The sequence below is a fragment of the Octodon degus genome, unplaced genomic scaffold (assembly GCF_000260255.1).
Source record: "Octodon degus isolate 3935 unplaced genomic scaffold, OctDeg1.0 scaffold00039, whole genome shotgun sequence".
NCBI classification, from domain to species: Eukaryota; Metazoa; Chordata; class Mammalia; order Rodentia; family Octodontidae; genus Octodon; species Octodon degus.
In genome coordinates this window covers 5,201,594-5,222,907 of record NW_004524615.1, presented here as the reverse complement: position 1 = coordinate 5,222,907, position 21,314 = coordinate 5,201,594, and the positions used below count along the sequence as shown (strand labels likewise).

General features: G+C 50.2%; 1 protein-coding gene across 2 annotated transcripts in view; it reads right to left on the bottom strand.

Annotated features, from left to right (window-relative positions):
* Efnb2 (ephrin B2) overlaps nt 1–21,308 on the bottom strand; it is a 40,370-nt gene extending 19,062 nt beyond the window's left edge. The window contains exons 1-2 of one of the 2 annotated variants that reach the window (XM_023715185.1): nt 21,106–21,308; nt 303–586 (exon numbers count right to left, since the gene is read on the bottom strand). In XM_023715185.1, the coding sequence (XP_023570953.1) occupies nt 303–586; nt 21,106–21,227 (406 nt within the window). In that variant the 5' untranslated portion in view covers nt 21,228–21,308. The remainder of the gene's footprint in view (nt 1–302; nt 587–21,105) is intronic. The other variant, XM_004631174.2, reaches the window with a different exon arrangement.
* Between the last annotated feature and the right edge of the window lie 6 nt (nt 21,309–21,314).

Sequence of the window (21,314 nt, the reverse complement as noted above, 5' to 3'; positions counted from 1 at the left end):
TGGTCCTTAAAAATGGTTCTGAACTAGAGATGCTGAGTATATTCATATAATCCATTTATTTCAATATTGTAAGAACCCTAGAAGTCTTTTTCCCCCTCTCTGGGCATTGATATTTAATTAAAACTGCCACTACAGGGACCAAAATTTTATAAAAGTTTCTTTGAAAAGAAAACAGTGGATGATTTTTAAGCAAGGATTTTATCAAACTACATACCACAATAATTTTAAGAAAACAAGAAAGGATACAAACCTATTTAGCTTATCCTAATTTCTATAAGATAAAGGAATAGAATTATACTTACATATAATGTAGTAATCTTTGTTCTTCTGAAATTCTAGACCCCAGAGGTTAGGGCTGAACTCTTGAAACTTGATAGTAAATTTCACGTCTTGGTCCGGCCGGGCACAGTTGAGTAGTGGGGTATTTTCCTTCTTAATAGTGCATCTGTCTGCTTGGTCTTTATCAACCATATAAACTTTATAATATTCATATTGGCCAACAGTTTTAGAGTCCACTTTGGGGCAAATAATATCCAATTTGTCTCCTATCTGTGGGTATAGTACCAGTCCTTGTCCAGGTAGAAATCTAAAAGTATAAAAGAAAAGCCACTGAGTTGATAAAACTTAACAGTTTTCCTGGGCAGTTACCACAAAGCCAGGCTCTGCCAATTGCCCCGCACTACAACTCTGCAGATCCACACTTTCATTTACTAAAAGTCTCAGTTCAGATCAGATGGAATAAACGTATGTACTTACGAATTAAGCTTACAAAACTAAACACAACACCCAGAAAGGACCTTTCTCTCAGCCCCAGGGTCAGCGGCCTGCTGACATTTGGTGGCCTCCTCCCCCTTCAGTACTCAGGGCTCCTCTGGGTAACTCCGCAGCAAGCTTCCTCCAAGGTGAGTCAGCTCTTTCCACCTGTTTAATGTGTTCTAACCACTGGCAATTTGGGTTTATTGGGCCTGCCACAGAGCGAGCTCATCAATTCTGGGGAACAGGGCACGGATGGAGGCTTTGTTGTCCTGTTGGTTTCCACGCACTATTGATGTTAATTAACAGACAAGTTTCATCAGGAATGTTTCAAATTACTTATCATAATTAGTCAGTCACTGATCAAACAATGGGTTTTTTTATTGCACAGAACAAAAGAAATGTCTTACAAACCCATAAAAGATAACCAGAAATAATTAGTTGTGGTATTGATTCAGCTGCGGAATGAAGAGTCCTCCCTTTGCGAGGACTACTGTCCCTGATCTACAAACCTTTTTTCCCCTCCCTTGAGATGTATTTGTTCCAATTAATTCTTAGAAGCAAGACTTTAGAAGCGAGACCACTGATACACTGTCCCCTGCACGCTCACAGCTAAGCACTTCCCTCCTCCTTTGCTTTTGTGCTAGCCATGCTGCTGAAAGATCTTTCCTAATGGAGAGTTTCTCTCAGAATCTAAAACAAGAGCTTCCAATGAACCTTCTTCTACAAGTGCTAACACTAGAAACACACCCCGAAATCCCAGGCGCCCAAGCAACCAAGCCTGCAGGCTCACTAAAATATTAAAGCCAGAGACAAAGGCAGAGCCTCGGAATCCTTCCATCCCATCCGTGGCTGTCTTCAGCCAGAAAGCACCAACCAGGATGGCCGGTGGGGTGGGTTAGAGGAGCAGAGGCCGAACGAGGGCGAGAGATAGCCCAAGCCCCAGCCCTTGCCAGACAGACAGTTTATAAAATGGGCAGATATTAGTTTACTGAAGCAGCAGAAATCATAATTTATAATGTAGCTTCATATGCAAAAGCAGTGTGTTTTATGGCAGGAAAAAGTGGCTTGTCCCTCTTTTGGGGCCCAATCTCCAAGACAGTGGTCCCCTCTACATAGCGTCTCAACTTGGCTCCTTTGAACAAGAACACACAACATTCATGAATGCATTCAGAAACGTTTTTGAATTAAAAAACCTAAATGGGTGGGTGTGAATCATCTAAGATAAAATCTTTCTGTGAAGCAGAACACCCAGAAAAGTGTTTATTATATAATGATGACAACTTTAAAACATCCACGTGTGTACTGCTAAGAATTTGCTAGAACTCTGACAAGTGCAGCTCATCCCTTAGTGAAAACTTCCTGCCAGCTTCCTGGCCATCCCCACAGCTATCTGTGAGACACCAATCTCAGGGGACTGTGCAGTCCCCAGGGTCCCTCCTCAGGCCCCCGCTGATGAATCGCAACTTGTGGATGAGGCTTTAACGCCACCCCACCAGGCAGACGCAGGGATTCCAATGTGTCCTGTGGTTGAAGGCCAGGGTGTGCTGCCTGCCAGGAGGCACAAGCCGAATTCCAGGCGCAATCCTTAATGCACTCACCTTCCTGACATCTTCTTTTGCTTACACTTATTCCTTGACCTTTTTAGGAAACCTTCCACGCTTACAAGAACCAGGGGCCAATTCCTGTGCAAGGTTCCCACCCGCCTCCAAATACTTTCTATTCCAAAGCAGCTCCTTTCATAGCTGGCATGGACAAATGCCCTAAAGTGTTAGTCCTATCAGGACAAGCTTTCTCACACGGCAGTTGCAGCCTGTGGCCCGGGTGCACGAGCCCACATCTCCTCAGAGCTCCTCCAACTTCTACCTCTCACCAACTTCCCCAAGAGCTTCCCAGGCTCAGAAAGGAGGCTCATTCTCTCACCCATCTACGCGTTCAGTTCTTTGAGGGTAGCAACATATCGCCCCCTCCTGCGATGCACATCCGGGCAAGTTTTAGAGCTCACAGCCTCTGGGGGTTGGGCTCACTGAGCTTCTCCCTTCATGGTTCCTTCATGAGGGACTTTTTCTCTCCTGCTTGGCTAAGGCCTCAGTGGAGCTTCCTCCCACCCAGACAAGGCACTCTCAAGGACCTTGTCACGCGCCAGGTCTGCGTCCGAGCTGTTATGGTGCTGAGCCAGTCAAGAACACATGACACCCATTCTGTCGACCTGGCCCTTATTGTCACCGACTATGGCAGAGGGTGGACAACCCTCAAGGACCTTCATACTTCCCAAAGGAACATGACAGTGAACCAGAGCAGTGGGGAAAGGGCCACCACGCCATGCTGTGCAGGCTGCTCTCTCTGACAGACAACACATCCATGGGGATCACAGGGAATCAACAGTCTCGTCCTCAAGGGCAAGTGTGTCCCAAGTGTGTTGGACTCAATACTAAATGCCCAAGGGGCTGGCATACAGTAGGTGTCAATAATGGACACATTACTGGAAAGAAAGTATGAATGGACAAATGCAAGCCACTATTGATGCACGTTTCAGTCCAATTAAGTGCCCCAAACTATTTGTAGATCACAGGTGGGATAGGAATTCTGAAAGCAGGCAGGCGTTTTGATCAAGGACCTGCAGAGGGGCAGCGGTGGGGTCTACTGAGGGCCTAGCTCCAACGCCTGCCCTTCCCCCTGGAAAGCCCAGCAGCAGCTGCCTGCAGGGCTTCAAGTGGCAGCTGTGGAGCTGGTGCAGGTGGTGAGTGCTGACCCAGACACCTCGATCCCGCCACCTTGGTCCCAGCACCTCTCGCTGGCCAGGAGAAGAGTCCTTTCCCTGCACACTTTCAGTTACATGGAAGTCTAGGCTGGCTTTGGGAAACCTGTTGATCAACATCACCCTTCCTAGGGAAGCCACGGAGCAAAGGGGAAGCCAACACCCGCAGGCTCGCAGGCTTCCAGGGAGCACTCCAGAGAGCGTACCTCAGTGCCGTGCAAGAAACTTCTTCCGCGAAGGCCAGCTGGGAGCTTGGCTCACACAGATGGTGACCTGGCATCTGTGCCCTGCCCGAGAAGGTCAGGAAGGTCAGGAAGAAGTGGGCCACCACACCGGATTTGTGTTTTACCTGCAATGTTTCAGACGGACCTCAGGCAATTTATGCAAACAGCAGAATGTATATACAAAGAAAACAGCAGCAGGGTGAAGTGACCTGTGCCTCAGCAGCAACAGGGAGAGGCAGGAGGATCCCAAGTTCAAGGCCAGCCTGGGCAACTTGGACACACTCAGTCTCAACAAAAGCTAGAAACCAAAACTAGGGCCTGGAATGTCAGATCTGCCAGCACAAAGCCCTTTCAATCCAGAGTTCCATGACAAAAAAAAAAAATGAAAAGTGAAACATAAAACAAACTAATAACACCATTTAAGAACGGGAACCATGAGTTTCAATGGAATAATGAGTCCTATGCGCTATAATCAAGTCAATAAACCGAGATCTGTATGTGAAGCCAAGGGCTTTACAAAATTTATTACTTTTGAAACTGCTTAGAGAACTCAGTAAATCGGACTACTTGGACCTTACACCCTGAACTTTTAATGATATTTGATAATACACTTATCAAAAGCTGCTTTGCAAGTGTCAAAAAAATTGGATGGTGATGACAGGTGAGCAGATTTAAGTGATTACCTGGCTCTGTGGAGGGAGCCAAATCCAGGCCTGTTTGGGGAGCTCCAGTGAGGCACATCTCGCAACTAGGAACAGCAGGGCACGAAACCTCCAGTTAGTCTTCAGACCACACCAGGGAGGTTCAACCTTGCCAACAAGTCATCAGACGTGTCCTTTAATGAATCTGCTAATTGCTCATCAAAAATCAAACACACTAACAGGGATTTATATTCTAGATCAGAGAAAACCCAGTCAGGCTGTGGCTCCTGGAGGCTGGCCACCCTGCTGGGCCAGGGAAAGTGGGTCTCACCCATTCAGGAACGTCGGGACCTCCTTGTGGGCCTTCCACATCTTCCTTGGGGTCTCGTACAGGGAGCGGGCAGGATCTCTGGGCAGAAAGAGGCTACTCCCATGATTTTCCCCAATTAATCATTTCCAAGCAAAGCGACAGGTGTCATGACTTTACACCAGATACAGACACAAAAGAATGTAGAAAAACATGGAAATTCTACAGGAGGATTTCCAAAGCTAACATGTCTCCAGTAAGATGACTATTGGGATCTATTTTAACCTTTGGGTTACCTATCATCACATTTAACTTTTAAAAAGTTATTCCTAAGACTAGACTTAACACTTCCACATGGAGTACTTCAGGTGGTAAATCTAATCATTTAAAGTTGACATTAATATTTAGTAATCTACATTATAGATCTCTAACAATTTTGATTACTTCGACTTTGTATTTCTTACTGCAAAAACTTACTGCCATCATGTGACAGGATGTCTCCTAATGTGAACAGACTCAAACCCAGCAGAATTAATGAGGAATTAAACTGCTAGGTGAACCCATATTGTTGAAAACAACGGTATCAGGTGCTGGTAACAGTCAGGCTGCTTGGCGTTCCGGGCCGTCCCCTGTGCCCCTGTGCCCCTGTGCCTAGCAGACAGTCTCGCCTACGACCTCAGGTCTGATGGAGGCACCCCCCATCCGTTCCTAATCTATACTCAGTGCAACAGGGGGACGCACAGACCCCGCACTGGCCTGCTCCCCGAGGCCTGTGCGCCCGCAGGAGCCCATGTCCCCTCAGTGCGGACAGCCTGAGACTTCGCACAGCTTTCTTCTAGTCAGCCAAAAACTTAGTTTAACCTGTACGATACCAAATCGCAGAGTGGCTGCTGGACGCGGGAGCAGCTGCTGGCAATTCATGTGGAAAAGAGGCCTTCTTCTCCACGCAGGTGGGTGAGGAGCGGTGGCTGCGCAGAGGAAGCCGGCTGCCACACAAGCACACAGGTGTGTGTGTGCTGGCACCGGATGCAGAAACAGCGAGCTGACACCAAACAGGAAGTCCAGTTCTGATCTTACCAGTTAGGCAGGAGTATCACGAGTTCAAGGCCAGCCTGGGTAACTTAGCAGGTCTCTCTGTCTCTCTCTTCTCTCTGTCCCTGTGTCTCTTTCCCATACATATTGGAAATAAAAAAGGATGGAGATGTATGTCTCTCCATGTAAAAGCCCTTGGTTCAATCCCCAGTACTAGAAAAAAAAAAAAAAAAAAAAAATTGGGGCAGCCAAACTCTCCCACCAACCAGACTGACAATAGCACTTCTGAGAAATGCTGGGTAAGTGCTTCTGTTTATAGTCTGCTCAAACCCAGAGCCGCTGCTACCCGATACCATTCACAGAAAAATCCACTGAAAGGCAAGATTTCATATCTCTGCATAGTCAGCACAGCACCAAGCCCCACGAGAAAGGGCTGCGCAGGTCGGGCTAAGAGCCGGAGACAAAGTTCGCCATCCACAGGCATGGGTGGGCACGCAGACAGGCGAGTGGGGGACCGCAGTGAAAGCTTCTCTGTCTACAGAAAGTTGCCAAGCCGGGGAGATAGCGCATAGCGCAATGGCATAAGTGCCTGCCTGGCAAGCTCGAGATCCTAAGTTCGATACCTGGTACAAACACACACACACACACACACACAACCAGTTACCAAGTGAAGGAGGACTCATACGTGAATGTACATCATGTTCCACCAATCATCTTTCCCGTTTCATTTCAAAATTCCACCATCACCATCATGTACCTTGGAAGAACAGGGACACTTCAGTCAAGGCAGACCAACAGAGGATGGGGTCCCATCAGGGACACCACCAGAGACGAGCACCCCAGCCAGGGAGGCACTGAAAGGCCGCTGCGGAGAGATGGCTCACGTGGGCGATTCAGACTCGCAAACAACCTTCAACCCTGCCTTCCTGCTCATTCCGCTGAGCAGGGGGACCAGCACGTCCTGCCAGAGACACAGGGCTCTGCCCTCAGCCACTTTAGGGTGTTGGATGGATGCAGATCCCCACAGGGATTTATTTTTAGTTTTCTGTGCTTACTGGAGTTCTCTGCAGCAAACATTCAAGGCTTTTGTGAGAAGATAAGAACGTCATTTTTTAATGTACAACTTCAAAAAACAAACTTCAACATCTTAAATCAGCCTCCGTAACTCCGATTTTTGAAAGTATTTAAGATATTTAAGGCTTGTAGGCTTTTTAAGTTTTTTTATGTAATTCGTTAGAAAGCAAGTACATGAAATTATCATAGCCCAAGCTGTGGCCTGATAAATCAGCTCCTAGGTCCACAAAAGCTGGAGCAACAATTTGTTTGCTCAAATAAAAAAGGGGGGGGTAAGTATAATTTGTTCTTTTTTTTTTTTTTGGTGGAACTGGGGATTGAACTCAGGCCCTTGCGCTTGCCAGGGAAGCACTTGTTCCACTGAGCCATCTCCCTGGCCCCTATAATTTGTTCTTAATCCTGGAAATTAGCAAATCTGGAAGGTAGCTGACACGTCGAGGACGGTGAATCCCACTTCTGCAGACTCTCTAGCTGCTAGCCCCCCGCAAACCATAGACCACAGCGGGCCTGCTTCCCAAGCCCGCAGTCTATATCGGTACAGCTGAGTTTATCATGTTTTGCGAAATGTACTTTTTCCATAAAATACCTTTATTTTTACTTTAGCGAAGTGTTGCCGGCTGTGGGGAATAGAAGCCAGTGTGTAAATTGGCTGCTCTGGAGTTCACGAGCAAGGTGCACTGCAGGGTGCTGCGACTAGGTGGTCTTTCTCCTTACCCTTAAGAATGCCCACTCCTCTGGCCAGGCCCCGCCCCGCCCCTCAACTCTGGCTTGTGTGCGTGTTCAGCCTCCAGCTCTCTCTGGAGCTAGACCAGCACAAAGGCAGAGGCCCAGGACTCCGCCCCGGGGTGCCCAGGCACTCGGGATACAGGCCGCCCGAGCAAGGGGGCTCATTCCATACACAGGCAGGATATTCAGTCCTGCATTATTGCCACTTAGTGCTGCGGAGCTGCTACAGCTGAGGAAGATATTCAAGACAAGCTCCAAAGAGAAGAGCTTTGTTATGAAATGAATAAAAGTAAGGCCTCGAGTTAGATACAAGCAACACCTTCCACAGGAAACACTTGGAAAACCTCTTTTCCGGATTTGTGGATAGCACTTTACTGCCCCCTTTTGCACTTTAGCATCAGGACAAGTCTCTACACAGACGCACTCTGAAGCTGGAGAAATAGTGGAGTGTAGCTCTTGAGTCAGGTTCACACAGAGCCTGGTTACCAGATACCGTTGTGTAGGGTAACAACTAATTACCTTGAAACCTCCAGCGAGCTCACCACTATCTTCTCAATGGCTTCGAACCTCCAAGAAATAAGGTAGTAATTGGAGGTTTTAATTGACATTTTCTACTTTAATTCGCCTGCGTATGTGTTTTGGAACAATCGCCTGTTTTCACAGGTGCCCCCGGCTTTCACAGTTTTCTAAAACAAATAGCATCTGCAACAGAAACCTGATGCATTCAAGGATGAGAAAGGGGGTCCCAAAGCAGGCTACACAATTGGGGGCCATTACAGGGCTGGAGAGGCGGGGCCAGGAGCGGGTGTGCATTTCAAACTCTGCACCAACCACAAGCAGAACTTTTTCAAGAAAAGAAAGATGAGAAGTGCGGGGGAGCCCACAGGCACACAAACCAGTTCAGCCGCTCCACCAGGTGAGGCATGCGGGCCTCTGTGCCCTGCACCCTGCTGGAAATGGGCTGAGCCAACTGCACCCCAGAAAGACCTATTTGACACAATCTAATTTGTGGCAAACAGATTTTGTTTGGTATATAATGCTCAAAACACTGGGGGCTAAAGTGTACTTTAAAGTGAGGGTCCAGTGACGCCAGCACGCACAGGGCGAGTCTGCCAGTGAGTGGATTTCTTCTTTCAACTTATCTGCTTCCCTCCCTTGGTCTACAATTACCATCTAGTCAAAAGAATATTAAATTTCACAGCCTACAGGGTTGTACAATTGAATGAAAACTGACCCTTTTTGATGTTAATCTTGTTTTTTATTTGGGATATAATGCTCAAAACACTGGGGGCTAAAGTGTACTTTAAAACACTAATCTTACAGTTTAAACTTTTTTTCCCAGGAAAATAACATGAGTAGCACAAATATTTATTACATTTTTATCCACGCAGTGATTTTCACTGTCATGAAAGCCTCCAATCCACAGGACACACGTATAGCAGAAGTAGTAGAAAGTGTGCCTTAAAACTGTTAAAAGCCGAACTTTGGGCGTCGTGAGGCACGTGTTAGATTCTTGCCTTTTTCACAAATAGCAGAGTGGTTGCATCTCTGCTGTAAGATCAGAAAGCAAAATAGCTTATTTGTGGAACTGGCCTAGGATTCCCCTGCCCCCACCCAAACAACTCTCTCCATTGAAAAAGTCCCACGAATTCTGTCGATCACTAAGGCAAACTCTGAGGTTGCCCAGAGGCCGAGGCTGGGGTGTATGGTAAAAGAGGAAGTGCGGTGAGCTTCGATGCCAACGGGGCCCTGCTGGCTGGGCAACCGGACTGGCTCCAGGACTGAAACTAGGATTTCATAACCTTCAGAGCCGAGAGACACCGCAGGCTTCTTTCCCAGCTGTAATTTGCTCGCCTGCATGGTCTTGTTCCCAGCCATGCTTTTAGCAAGCGCCTATAAAGGAAGGTGGGACTCTTGTATTTATAGGGAGGCCCAGAAGGGAGGCACACAGACGTTCAAAGGGCATTTCCAGCCGGCCTGTGTGGTTTCAGACCTGTTCAGGTCTCTTTGCTCATTTACTCAAGTGGGAAAAATCACAGACATAAAAGCCACGCGTCAATCAGAGGGGCTGTGCCCCCACCCCACTCCCTTGTGCAAGGAGCACAGGCAGGGTCGCCAGCCCGCACTAGGCCCGCGCACCTCTTCTCTCCACCCTCTGTTCCTAGCTCACTGGCACACACTGGTTCTGAAATTTAAAGAATGTGGCTATTTAGAGAAGGAATCACCCTCATCTTAGGAAGGTGATGTCTCTGTCTGTCTTGGGGAGCAGGCCATCCTGCACCCACTGGCCTTGGCCCCAGCCCACGCGCTGGATGTGCGCACCATGGGCTTGCACAATGACGATGAATAAGTCAGATAAAAGAGGCGATGAAACTCCCTCATTTCTCTGGACAGAAGGGCTCTGTAGCCAGGCGCACAATGAGCCTCAGCTGGCGGCACCACTTATAAGGCCAGGTTGTTGCAACTGCTTTGCAAGCCACTAAATGGCGGCTCCTTCCTGGGCGCCGGAGGAGGGAGAGGGCCAGGCCCAGGTCCTGCGGGCAGGGACAGGAGGCCTCTGTCTGCCCCTCGGCCCTGCGGGCGGGCACAGGACCCAGAGCCAGCAAGAGAAACAAAGCAGACTACAAAACCACGCCCATCCCAGGGCAAGGAAGCAGCCTGGGCTACTACTGACTTCATTCCAAACCCCCAGAGCTGGGTCTCAGTACAGCATGCACAGTCATCTGCTGTCATTCTCTGGATAGTAGATTTACTTCCCCCTCAGGCCTTCCATGCAGCCTGCTATCCCCTAGAACAAAATACAAAAATGCCCCAGAAGTCAAATACTATAAGGTACCCAAGTAGGCCGCTCCAGAACTAAGCTGCAGTGAGCTGGCCGGGAAGCGAAGCGGTCGCAGTGGGCCCACAGTTCAGAGATGGAGAGATCTCTGGCTGGCTGCTTGGTCTGCTGGTAAGTAGGTGACCAGCGGGCGACGAGGCAAACCAGGCGGCACGTGAAGCCAGGAGAGCCCTAGGCCCACCGATATTCTGCGCTTGGTTTCCTTAAACAAACTGCTCCAAACCTGCAGAACATCAAAAGCCAGATGGGCTACACTGAATGAATCCACAGGCACGATGCCAGATCCCAGTTCGCTATAGAAATAGGCCTGGACTTGATTTGAGTCTTCTCAGCTCTGACAAGCTGGAAGCTGGCACAGATCCCAAAATCCAAAATAAAATGGCATTTAATTGTGACTAGACTCTAAAAAAGATGTCATACTATGTCCTTAGCCTGACACACACTCAGCATCTAACCAAATGCAACTCTCCCTGAAAATCTGACCTCGGGTCTCCTGGAAGGGACCCATCGTTGGAATTTTGAAGAGGAAAATGTCCATAGTGAAAGGAGTAATACTCAGTAAATGCAACGACAGTCTACATTGCAAAAACAGCCCAATCTTTCAAAGGGCTGCGGCAGGTTCTGTTTTCAGGGTTAGGACTGTGCTGAAGCAGAGTCAAAGGCTCCATTTAGAAGTGCACGGTCACCCCAGAAAGTGGCTCTAGGAAAGGACAGAGGGACAGCCACACCCATCACTTCCTCTCCATCCACCTGGCCCATACTGACCAGAGCAAGAGACACCGAAGTTAGGTGCCCACTCACCAACAATCCCCGCGACAGCCGAAGAGGGTAAGGCAGAGTGGAGAGGAGATCTGGTACTGGAGCTCCTGGGTTCGAACCCCCTCCTCAGCTATAGGACTTAGAATAAGTTAGTTAACTAATTCAGACTTGGTTTCCCCTTTTGTATTAAGGGAAACAGCAAGAGGCTGTTGTGGCTGCCAGGAAGACCTAACGCAATCTGTAGGTAACACGTGCGCGCCCAGCAGTTAGAGCAGCAGCAGGCAGCGCGCAGGCTGTACAGCTGCTGCCCTACGTGGCCATATCCAGCAGGAGAGGAGGGTCTACACAGGGGCTGCCACGCAACGTCTACACACCAAGTGCTTTGCTCTCCAACCCTATGTGACCAACGCAGGTTTTCACTCTACCGCCCAATCAATCTCCTGCTATGGCCTTCACTGAAATGTGCAAGGGGGGTGCTCAGACAAAGACCCTGCTCCAGGAGCAGCTGAGTAGCCCAAAAAGAATGTCCCAGGTTATAAATTTCCAAAGAACACACAGGGGTAGAGAAGCAGAGGAGAGAGTAACTGGTAGCAGACAGGAAATTAAAAGGTGTTTTATGGAGCTGAAAGTCAAAGTTTGGCAGGTAAACAAAATAAAATGTAACACCAAGCTCAAAGGTGAAAGTGTTATGCTGTCATCTTTACTAACAGAGTATTTTCATGTTTTCTTTGTACATGGAAGGCAAAATACCACAGCCAGCCAGAGATACAATTAATTTTTATTGATAATAGTTGATTCTGGGCTCCTTGTGCCAAGTGCTGAGATACTCTCTTTAAGCACAATTAATCCTGACCACAATTTCATTCAACACTGTTATTTTACTGTCCCATTTTAGAGCTGGGAAAACTGAGTGACAAGGAGGAGTCTGCTCCCAAATCATACTCAACTGCTGACCTGTAGTTAGCTCGCAGGGTGAATCCCAGAGCACCCTGGCTGCTTGAGCACACGAACACGCACACGTACATAGCCCTGGGCCGTGTCCCCGCTGCACACACCTGCCTGAACAGCAGAGGTGCTCAGAAGCCTCACGCTGACAAGAAGCCTGGCGCAGATGGGCTTGCTGGCCTGTGGGACCTCCCTGATCCCTGCGTGGGGTCTGTCTGGGGGCCACGCCGCAGGCTTATGGGGGACCACTGTGGACACAGGCTGCCCTGAGCTGACACAGACCTGCTCTGGCTGGCTCACTATTGTCTTTAGATCAGCAGCCTGCTGCGACCGCGTGGCCACGCTGCAGCGTTACACCTCTCCTCTCCTGCACCGCCTCCCAAGCCCTTCCACCACAGGCTGAGCACCTCCCGGCTTCCTGGGCTCTCCGGAAGGGACCCTTGAGCACCATCGCGAAGCATGGCGCTTCCTTAGTGCCTTTCCTTAGTGTGTCAATGACAAGGGCAGAGACCGGTCAGCCCTGTACTCTCAGAGCTTCGCAGTAAAACAGTTCCGCACCCTTATGCGGTCCCAGAATGGGACCAGGGAGCAGCCAGGCAGAGCCCACAGATCCCCACAGAAATCCTGCTCCAGCCCTGGAAAGTAGGATGACCCAAAGACAGGCTGTTTTCTGCAACAGGCCCTCCAGGCAGGTAGACTGCAAGTGGGCTGCGTCTCCCAGGAGCCTCCAAGGGCTGAACTTCCCCACCCTACCTCAGACTGCAGCAAACCAGAACTTCAGGGAAGGGCTCAGGAGCCCATTCTTGCAGCCCCAGTTGACTCTGGTGCTTTAAATCCAGAGTCTGAGGGCAGACCTCCAGCAGCAGGTGACCGTGTAGGACAACGGGTCAGGGCACTGTCACATGCACCAGCGATCGAGTGGGTCCCAGAAATGAGGCAGGGTGTTGCTGGCCTTTCACTCAGGGAAGAGGTGCACAGTGGAGTGGGAAGGACCTGCGTGTGCACCCTCTGTCCCCCCCTGAGGAATTAACTGCGAGTGTGACCTAGGAGTATGGAGGCAATGTGTACAAGCCTCACTCTGGATCTACACTATCAAGGGAGAACACATCTACGAGAAATCTTGGACCTTGGAAACAGTCTCTCAGGACCATGATCTGTCTGTTCCGCACAGAGGGGAGGACTGAAGGCCCACAAGAGCTTGTTTTGATCTAAGATACCTGTTGTATCCTTCATTAAGGGCAAAGTGACACATTCCAACTTCTGCTTAGCTCGATGCATGGTGACATGAACAAGTTTGTGAGGGAGGTCTGCCCTGTCCATCCCCTCATTGAGCAACTCTGATTCAGAGCAGAATCACACAGACCTGGGCCACAGCAAGCCAGTTCGGATGAGGGTGGGCGGCGGAGAGCAGGGGTGAAAGGCAGGACTGGGGGGTTGCACAATGAAGCTGTGGCCCAGGTTGGCGAGCTGCATAACCTGCGTGGCCGGATGAGGGATTCTGAAAGACGCCCCAGACTCACAAGGTGGGGAGGTGTGCAGCATGCACAAGGGTGAGCTGACACCCAAGGCGGAGGTGACGCCCACCTGGGCCCTTTCCATGCACGCCACACCTTTGGCACAGCTACACTGATAGTTCCCTCCAGTACATACACAAAATGTTCGCTTTATTGGTGTCAAAAATCTGCATAGTGCTCACCCTTGTTCTGGTAGTCTATGGAAGCGGTGTCCATGAAAAGCACAAATTACTGCCTCAGTAGCAACAGGGGCTTCACTGGCAAGGATGGGAAGAGCGATACAAATACTATAATTAAAATTGGATGCAACTGAATTTAAATGGGGAAAATACACTGGATCGTTCAATCGTTCTATATCGAGTCTATTTATAACCCTAAGAAAAGGATGACTTCCCAGCATGGCAGAAACCAGCACTCCGTACAGCGGGCCGGGCACGCCCCCACGACAGGCCGCAGGCGCACCCAGAGAATGCAAAGTGCAAGCTACAGGGCCCCACGGCTGCCACCGTGTTCTTTATATTCTGTTTAGAGAATTACCCGGGGCAGAAACAACTTCTACTGTAGTGGATCCTTTTCCTACCTTTTTTCTCTTGAATTTGGAATCAGCAAGCAGGCACTCACCAGCCACAGGAAGCTCTGCACTAAAATTACACATTTCGATTTGTACATGAAAAGTAAACCTCTGGAGGCACTGCTGGCTTTTGGCAGGGTCACAAAGAGGCTCACCTGGCATTCGGGGAGCAGGAGAAGTAGTGACAACGGGTCACCCAATTGTGGGGCCCACTTGCTAGCCCCCACCGCGCCACTGTGCTGGAATCGCTCACACAGGTGGGACACCAAGCTCACTGTTGGGGGGCGGTTGGTAAACACATGGCAGGGCTCCCTTGAATCGGTTCTTTAATCACTTTAACCCTGCTCCTGAGAGAAAGCTGCAGGCCAGGCCAATTCAGCCTCTTCTTTTGTCATTTGCCTGCCATAAATATGCGCCAGTCTGCATCTGAAAAGCTGAAGGGGCCCGCAAGCTTGCTGGACATTCATCATGTGCTGCTCCCTGTTAACAAGCAAATACTTTCACTGAATGGGCCATTAGCAATCATTGTCCAGTAGAGAATGCAAGGTGCTTGGATGTGAGCAGGTTGTAAAATAGGGGGCTCCCTTCTCTTGGGTGAATGTAGACAAATGAAATGGATCTTTTGATACAGATGACGGAATGAAGTTAGAAAAGAAGGTAAGGGAGCAAGGGGCCCTGCGCGGGAGGTCTGTGCTCAACTATTTTAAGTTATTTTTACTATAGGAAAGCAGCTTAGTAATGACTCTAGCAATCCTCTGTAGTCGTAAAATAGAATGCTCGACAGGAAAACAATGTCCCTAGCCCCACACGTACGCCAGGGCATCTAAGAATCTGGACCTAAGTGAACGAGACGGGCCTGGGGCAGAATATTTAGGATTTCAGGACAAGCTCAACCACACACCTCCAGGAGCAGAAGTGTAGAGGCCTCGGGCTGCTGTGAGGCCACCACACTTAGTTTCCCTCGGCAAAATGTGCTGAAGGTCACCTCCAGTCAAAAGACCACGACGCTAGGGCTGTGTGCACACGCGTGTGCGTGTGCACGCACGTGTCCTGGGGGTTGCAGTATTTCCGATGTCTTCCAAGTTCCTGAAGAAGTGCTGGGACTTTTTGGTAAAGCCAAATGTGAACCAAAACAGCCAGCGCTTTCCTCCTCCCTCTGCACGCAGCTCAGCCCTGGGCTCAATGGCTTATTTTGTTTCATGACTAACATGGAAAGTGTGGAAGGCAAAAACAGCCGGCCAGCTTGTTCACAAAGCTGCTGGGGCCACAGGATAGTGAGAGTCAACAGCATGGGGATTTTTGTTTATAACTTTCCAGCAGGGCAGCACCATCACTTTCAAAATCCCAGCTTCTACCAGAGGAGCCCACCACACCCACATCAAAGGCCACGACTTACACTTAAGTAAAGTGCGTCCACGCCTGATGGGCATGGCACCAGTGGATGAATGAACTGGAATTAAAAACTAAATGCCCCCCCATTCGTTATATTTACTACCACCCCCCAAGGGAAAAGATAAACTCACAAGACTTTGGTGCCCAGGGAGAAGGACAATGCCCTGTGTTTACATTCACTCCTCCCTCTAGGCCGAGAGATGCTGCAGGTCCCAGGGCGGAAGCAATCAAAAGGCCTCTGTTTTCTTTTCGGATCTCCCCAGCCCCACTACCTATCCCCTCTGGTCTCAGTGGCAGCCCAGCAGGCCCCTGCCTGAAGTCCCAATAGATGAAGGCAACAAGCACCATGTGCAGTTAATCCCACAGAATAGCCTCCTCTGTCGGGCCAGGAGTTAAGAAGGAAAGGCTTCCCAGCCCCAGCGACTGCAGCGAGCTGGAGTGTTAATCAGCCTCCATCTCATCTATAAAAAGGCAGTCAATGAAACCTACCTTGGCCATATTATCCTCCACCAATGAGCAAGAACTGAGCAGCTTTTCTTCGCTGCTCCAGCCACCCCAGACCACAAGTGGAGCTTTCATACGTCCTAATCCGAGTTTCCAAGTCTGTGTGGTTCACACATAATACTGCACAGCCTGGAGCAAGGGCCTGTGCCTCACATGCTTTTCAGAGACGTGTCATTTCTAACATCAAGCTAATCTATATGTTGCCATGGCGTCCCCCTTTATCTGCCTTTACATCTTATGAACTGCATGGATTTACCACATTATTTTTATCTGAAAGACAGAAAATGGTGGTGTTATTGCCATACAATCAGATTACTGCCACTAGTTTCTCGATGCCTTTTTACCATACTTCAATCAAAAGGGATCAGTTTCTTTATGCTCCGAGCTTGATTCACATTACATCTGTAAAGACCTAGTCTGGGTTGTAATCCCCTTATTAACTATGACCAGGGCTGATTTGCCTAAAAATAAAAGCAAATTGTGTCAGACCCTTTCACTTTGTTTTTGATTCGGAACTACAAAACAGATTACTAAAGAAATCTTCAGAGTTCACACGGCTGGTATAGTGCTGAATTTAAAATGAGAATTAAACAAGTTAAACAGCGGAGCCGTGTCAACGGTTTACATGCCCCATCACGGGAGAAGGGCCGAACTGCTTCTGCCTTTGTATTCCTTGGCTTTATGGACACAATGGAGCCACAGGAGTTTTTCCAAGCTGTTCGGAACATGTCCCATTTGCTATCCTTCCTTCTTTGTTGTTGTGATTCCTCCCCTGGCCCTTTCTCATTCCCCCCTTCAAAGGAGAGGGCAGGCTCCTCCCTGAAAGAGCTAATTCCTTACGGGAAGCTTATACTTCTATGGGTTCTGCATATTTTAATCAAAATATTTTAAGCAGCCGAACACTCCTCTTCAAGGCTCTCCCGGGCTGTACAAAGGGCGAGCTCGTAAGCAGTTTTATGTAGATGTATAATAAATAAGTGACCTGAAAAACAGGTTCTTTATGTCAGCTGCAAAGAAAGGCAGAGATTAGACAGGAGGGGCATTTTAATCATCTTTCCTAGAAGAGGGCTTCTCCGTGTCTCACTGCCGATTAACTATGCTCAGTTTTCACCAAACGTTAAAGAAGCACCTTGCCTAAAACACGTTTGGGGGCTTCTGTCTCCACCGCCTGCTCCCTGCCACTCCCATTCCTATGACGTGCGCGGCGGGCACACTGAGATCTCGAACAGTTTCCCATTAGGTGAAGGCACTCAAACGCTTCTCCTCCAAGTTAGGTTTCATACACGGGGTGCTTGTGGCAGCGACCAGTAATCCATAGAAGCCAAGAAAGCAAGGCTTTTAGCTGCTCCAAAGGCAAGGTCAGCCTGAAGGTGGCCGTGCCGACCACGGACCAGAGGATCTATTCCAGGACGATTAGCACGAACGTCCCAATTGTTTCGCAGCTTGGGCCACGCAGCAACTGTTTCAGCCTGCAGCTTTCAGGCAGCCTCTCATTCACCTGCCTCACACTTGTGCTCAGAGTCAGAAACACCAAGGAGGGTGGTAGGAACGATTTGCATTTCTTTACATCCTGGGACAAGTAGGCTTTGTGAAAGACCTAGAACCCAGTGCTTAATAAACCATCTTAACCTCCAGCTCCTGTTTCCGAGGGAGGGCAGTTAAGCGCTGCAGTCCTGAGACACACGATTCCCAAATAAATTGTCCTCTGCAAAGCAGGCTACCAGGCACGTTCCGAGCTGCCTGAGCTCTGGCTTTGTGCTCTGCCTGGCTCGGTCTTCCTGTGCAGCAAGACAGCCCATTACCTACAGTTTATCATCCTGACAAAACGTGAGGAATGTGGATGTGAAAGCACTAACAATCCCACCCCTGGTGCTTTGGGCTTTTTTTCTCTCTATATTAAAACCGACAAGATTAACCCAAAGGCAAGCTTCGGAGCAGAGTTCAAGGGGCTATTCAATCAGTGCTGAATGTGCATTTGTTTACCTACAAAAATAAGAATTTCAGACACAATGGCAGGCAGGCTGGCACATATATGTGATTGAATGGGCTGTTTAAACAGCACTATCCATTGTAGTTTATTTTATCAATCTGACAGGCCTGTATTTATTCAGCGCCTGACTGGGGTGAGACCCATGTATTCCAGGTTATCTGGATATTATCCAGCCATTCTTTTGTAGCAAGTCAATCAATATCAGGAATTCAGCATTATGCAGGGAGGAAAATTAAATGGGAAAAGCAAAGCACTTCATTGAGTAACTAGTGTGGGATGCAGAAGGAACAGCGACCCCAGACACAATAATGAATGTCGCCTGAAATTCACAACTAAGTCAGTGAATCCCTGTAGAATGCCATCCTGGTGTAGTTTTGCTCTCTTAAGTGAAATTACTTTAAAAGCATAGCTACCTATTATATTTTGGCAAAAACAGGCTTGGGGGAGAAAAAGTTCTACTGAAATGTTAGTAATGGCAGCTAGGCTTTGCTGTTTTCTCCTGGATTGAAATAAAAAATTGAAAAGAGTGCAATTACCTGCACAGAGCCTCCAAAAGCAAGGGAGAAAATCCACCGGACACCAAGAGTGTCTCCGGTTCGCACAGCTTCTCGGGAAACATTATGTAAACTCAGGGATGGAGCCGCAGACAATGGGATTGTGCTTATGGAGCTGCAGACTTTACCAAGGGTTTCTGGGCCCTGGACACAGACAGCTGTTGCCTGCCCCCCATGTCGACCACCTGCTAAAAAGGCTGACCTCCCAATGAAACAAATCTCATTACCGATGGTTGCTTCATTACAAATGAATTGTTCCACACTTCAGACAGAGTGTCGTGAAACTTCCGCGCATCTGATGGCCTCCTTGCCACATCGCATTTAAAGCCTGAAACCTTTCCCTGGAAATAAATATGCAACCGCCCAGGAGGCAGACCTCTGCCACAGCACTAGGTTTTATCCTTTCTCGATCTTTTAAAAAAAGAGAAAAAAGCCACAAAGGAAAAAAAAAAAAAATCTTCAAATCATTTCTCCAGGAAATCTTTCTTATCTCTCAAACTAGCGCTTGGTTGCACTTTCCCAAAGTGGACCTTTTCTAGAGACACGCTCTCCAATCCTCCGAGCAGGCCATTCGCAGAATTTTAGGAGAAATGTTCCTGCAGAGGCTCAACAGCCACACCAGCAGTGCAGGGAGAAAGGAGGCTTTCCCAAGAACAGGCCCTGGCTGGTCTCTAGATCTGTGGCAAGGCTAAGAAAACAGACTCTAAGCTTAGGCCCCCCGACGGCGGAAACAGGTCTCCTCCCTCCCAACACTTCAGCAGAGCAGAAGCTGCTTCCAAACCTGAGATGCAAATGCAGATTGTTCGACTTTATTTCCTAGGAGGTATTCCTAATCCTCTTCCCAGGTACACAGTGGCGAATGGTCAATCTTAACAAAGATGCATACACTGAGTACGATGCTGAAAGGGATTAATGGGAATTTCTTTCAACTAGATTTAAATGTAAATATGAAGTGTGTGTGGGGAGGGGTATCGGTTCCGGAGCAGCGCGGCCGGCGCTGGGAGGCGGCGGGGGAGGGGCGAGCGCCTTTCCGCGGCCCCCAGCGCCCTCTGTCGCCCACCGCGCGCAGTGGCCGGCGCCGCGCCCCGGCTCCATCCAGGCAGCCACCGCGCGCAGGTCTCGGCCCAGCCTGGCCCGAAGCCTCCCGGCGCCTAGGCTTCAGAATCGCGGCGAAGATGCCACTGGCAAACGCGACCCCTCACGTTCACGGGAAAATCCCACGCGAAACCGAGCCACACGGAAGGTGGATTCGGGAAGTAACTTTTGGGTGTACGCAGAGTCTGAAAGTGCCATGCGGGAGCCCAGGGTTACGTGTGACGTTTTTGCCCTTTCATCGGGAGACCGGGCGCACACATTGGTAAATCTGTAATTTACCACTCTTACAAGAGTACACGCAATCCTTTAACTGTGATGTGATTTCCAGGCCAAGCCCATATCCCTGTGCTCTTAAAATCCATGCTCCACCCGATCAACTTCAACTAGGCCACTGAATCTGCTTCGGGCATCAAAGCCTGGCTCCAGAAACAAGCCAGAGCGGCCCGGTGCGCGCCCCAAGTTTCCCGGGGCTAAAATTGCGATTCTGCTCATCATTCTGAGAGCGATGCACTGTGCAACTCTGGGCGCACGGGTCGCCGCGAGTGTGGCCGGCTGCATTCCGGACGGGTTGCATTTCCTCACCTCTGCCCGTGTGTCCTGCTGGCCCCAAACTGAAAGTTACACTCCATGGGCCTGGCTGGCTCCCAGCTCTGCCGTTTCCTAGGATCAAGTTGGATCCCAGGGCCCGTTCCTACCCAGGCCCCAGGGGCCGAAAGCTGCTGCGCCAGCGGCGACTCCGCAGGGCCGGAGCTCCTGTAGACAGTGTCCTTAAGTCGGAGCCAGAGGCCGGACCGTGCAGAGCTTGAGGCCACTGGTTTGTCCTCGAAGGGCGAGGCCGCGGCGCCGGGGCTCTCCCGCGTGGAACCCGCGGCCACCAAAGGATCGCATCGAGTCTCCCGCGTTCGAGCGAGCTCACCGAGCACCCAAGCGCCGGCGGAGCGCCGAGGACCTCGATCACGGGTTCCTCCGGCGGGCGCGCTCCGCCGCCGGGACCCAAATCCGCGCCACCCGCCCTGCAGCCCGCGGACCCGGACCCAGCCCGCGCCGCCCGCGCCCCTGCGAGCGCAGCGTCTCCGCAGGTCTCGAGGCCGTCGGGCGTCCGCCCTGTGTGCGCCCGTGTCCTGCGTCCTAGGAAAGCAGCGAGGCTCCGGCCGGGCCGCCAGACCTCTTCCCAGACGCGAACGAGCCGCCCGGCCGTTGGACACCCTGGAGCGCCGGGGCGGAGAGACGCGGAGGGCGCCGCTCCGGTCGGCGCGGGCTGTGAAGCCGCGTTTCCCCGGGGAAGGGTGGCGAGGTGCGGGTCGGGCCCCAGCTCCGGGCTTTGGAACCGCGCTCCGCGGGCCGAGCTCTCCTCCCGCCCGGACGGCGCGCGAGCGCGGCGCGGGGACCCGGGATGGGAATCGAGGGACCTCGCGAACGCCACTTACTTGGAGTTCGAGGAATTCCAATAGATAGGCTCTAAAACTATGGATCTGGAGATCGCAGTTCTGCACAAAACCATCAGCACGCCCCAGCAGTACTTCCACAGCAAGTCCCGGCGCGCGCCCATGGCGAGGCCGCTGCGGGCCGCGCGCTCCGGGGCGAAGGGGACGGGCCGGGCCGGGGCTCCGAGGCTCCCTCCGGGCGGGCAGGCAGG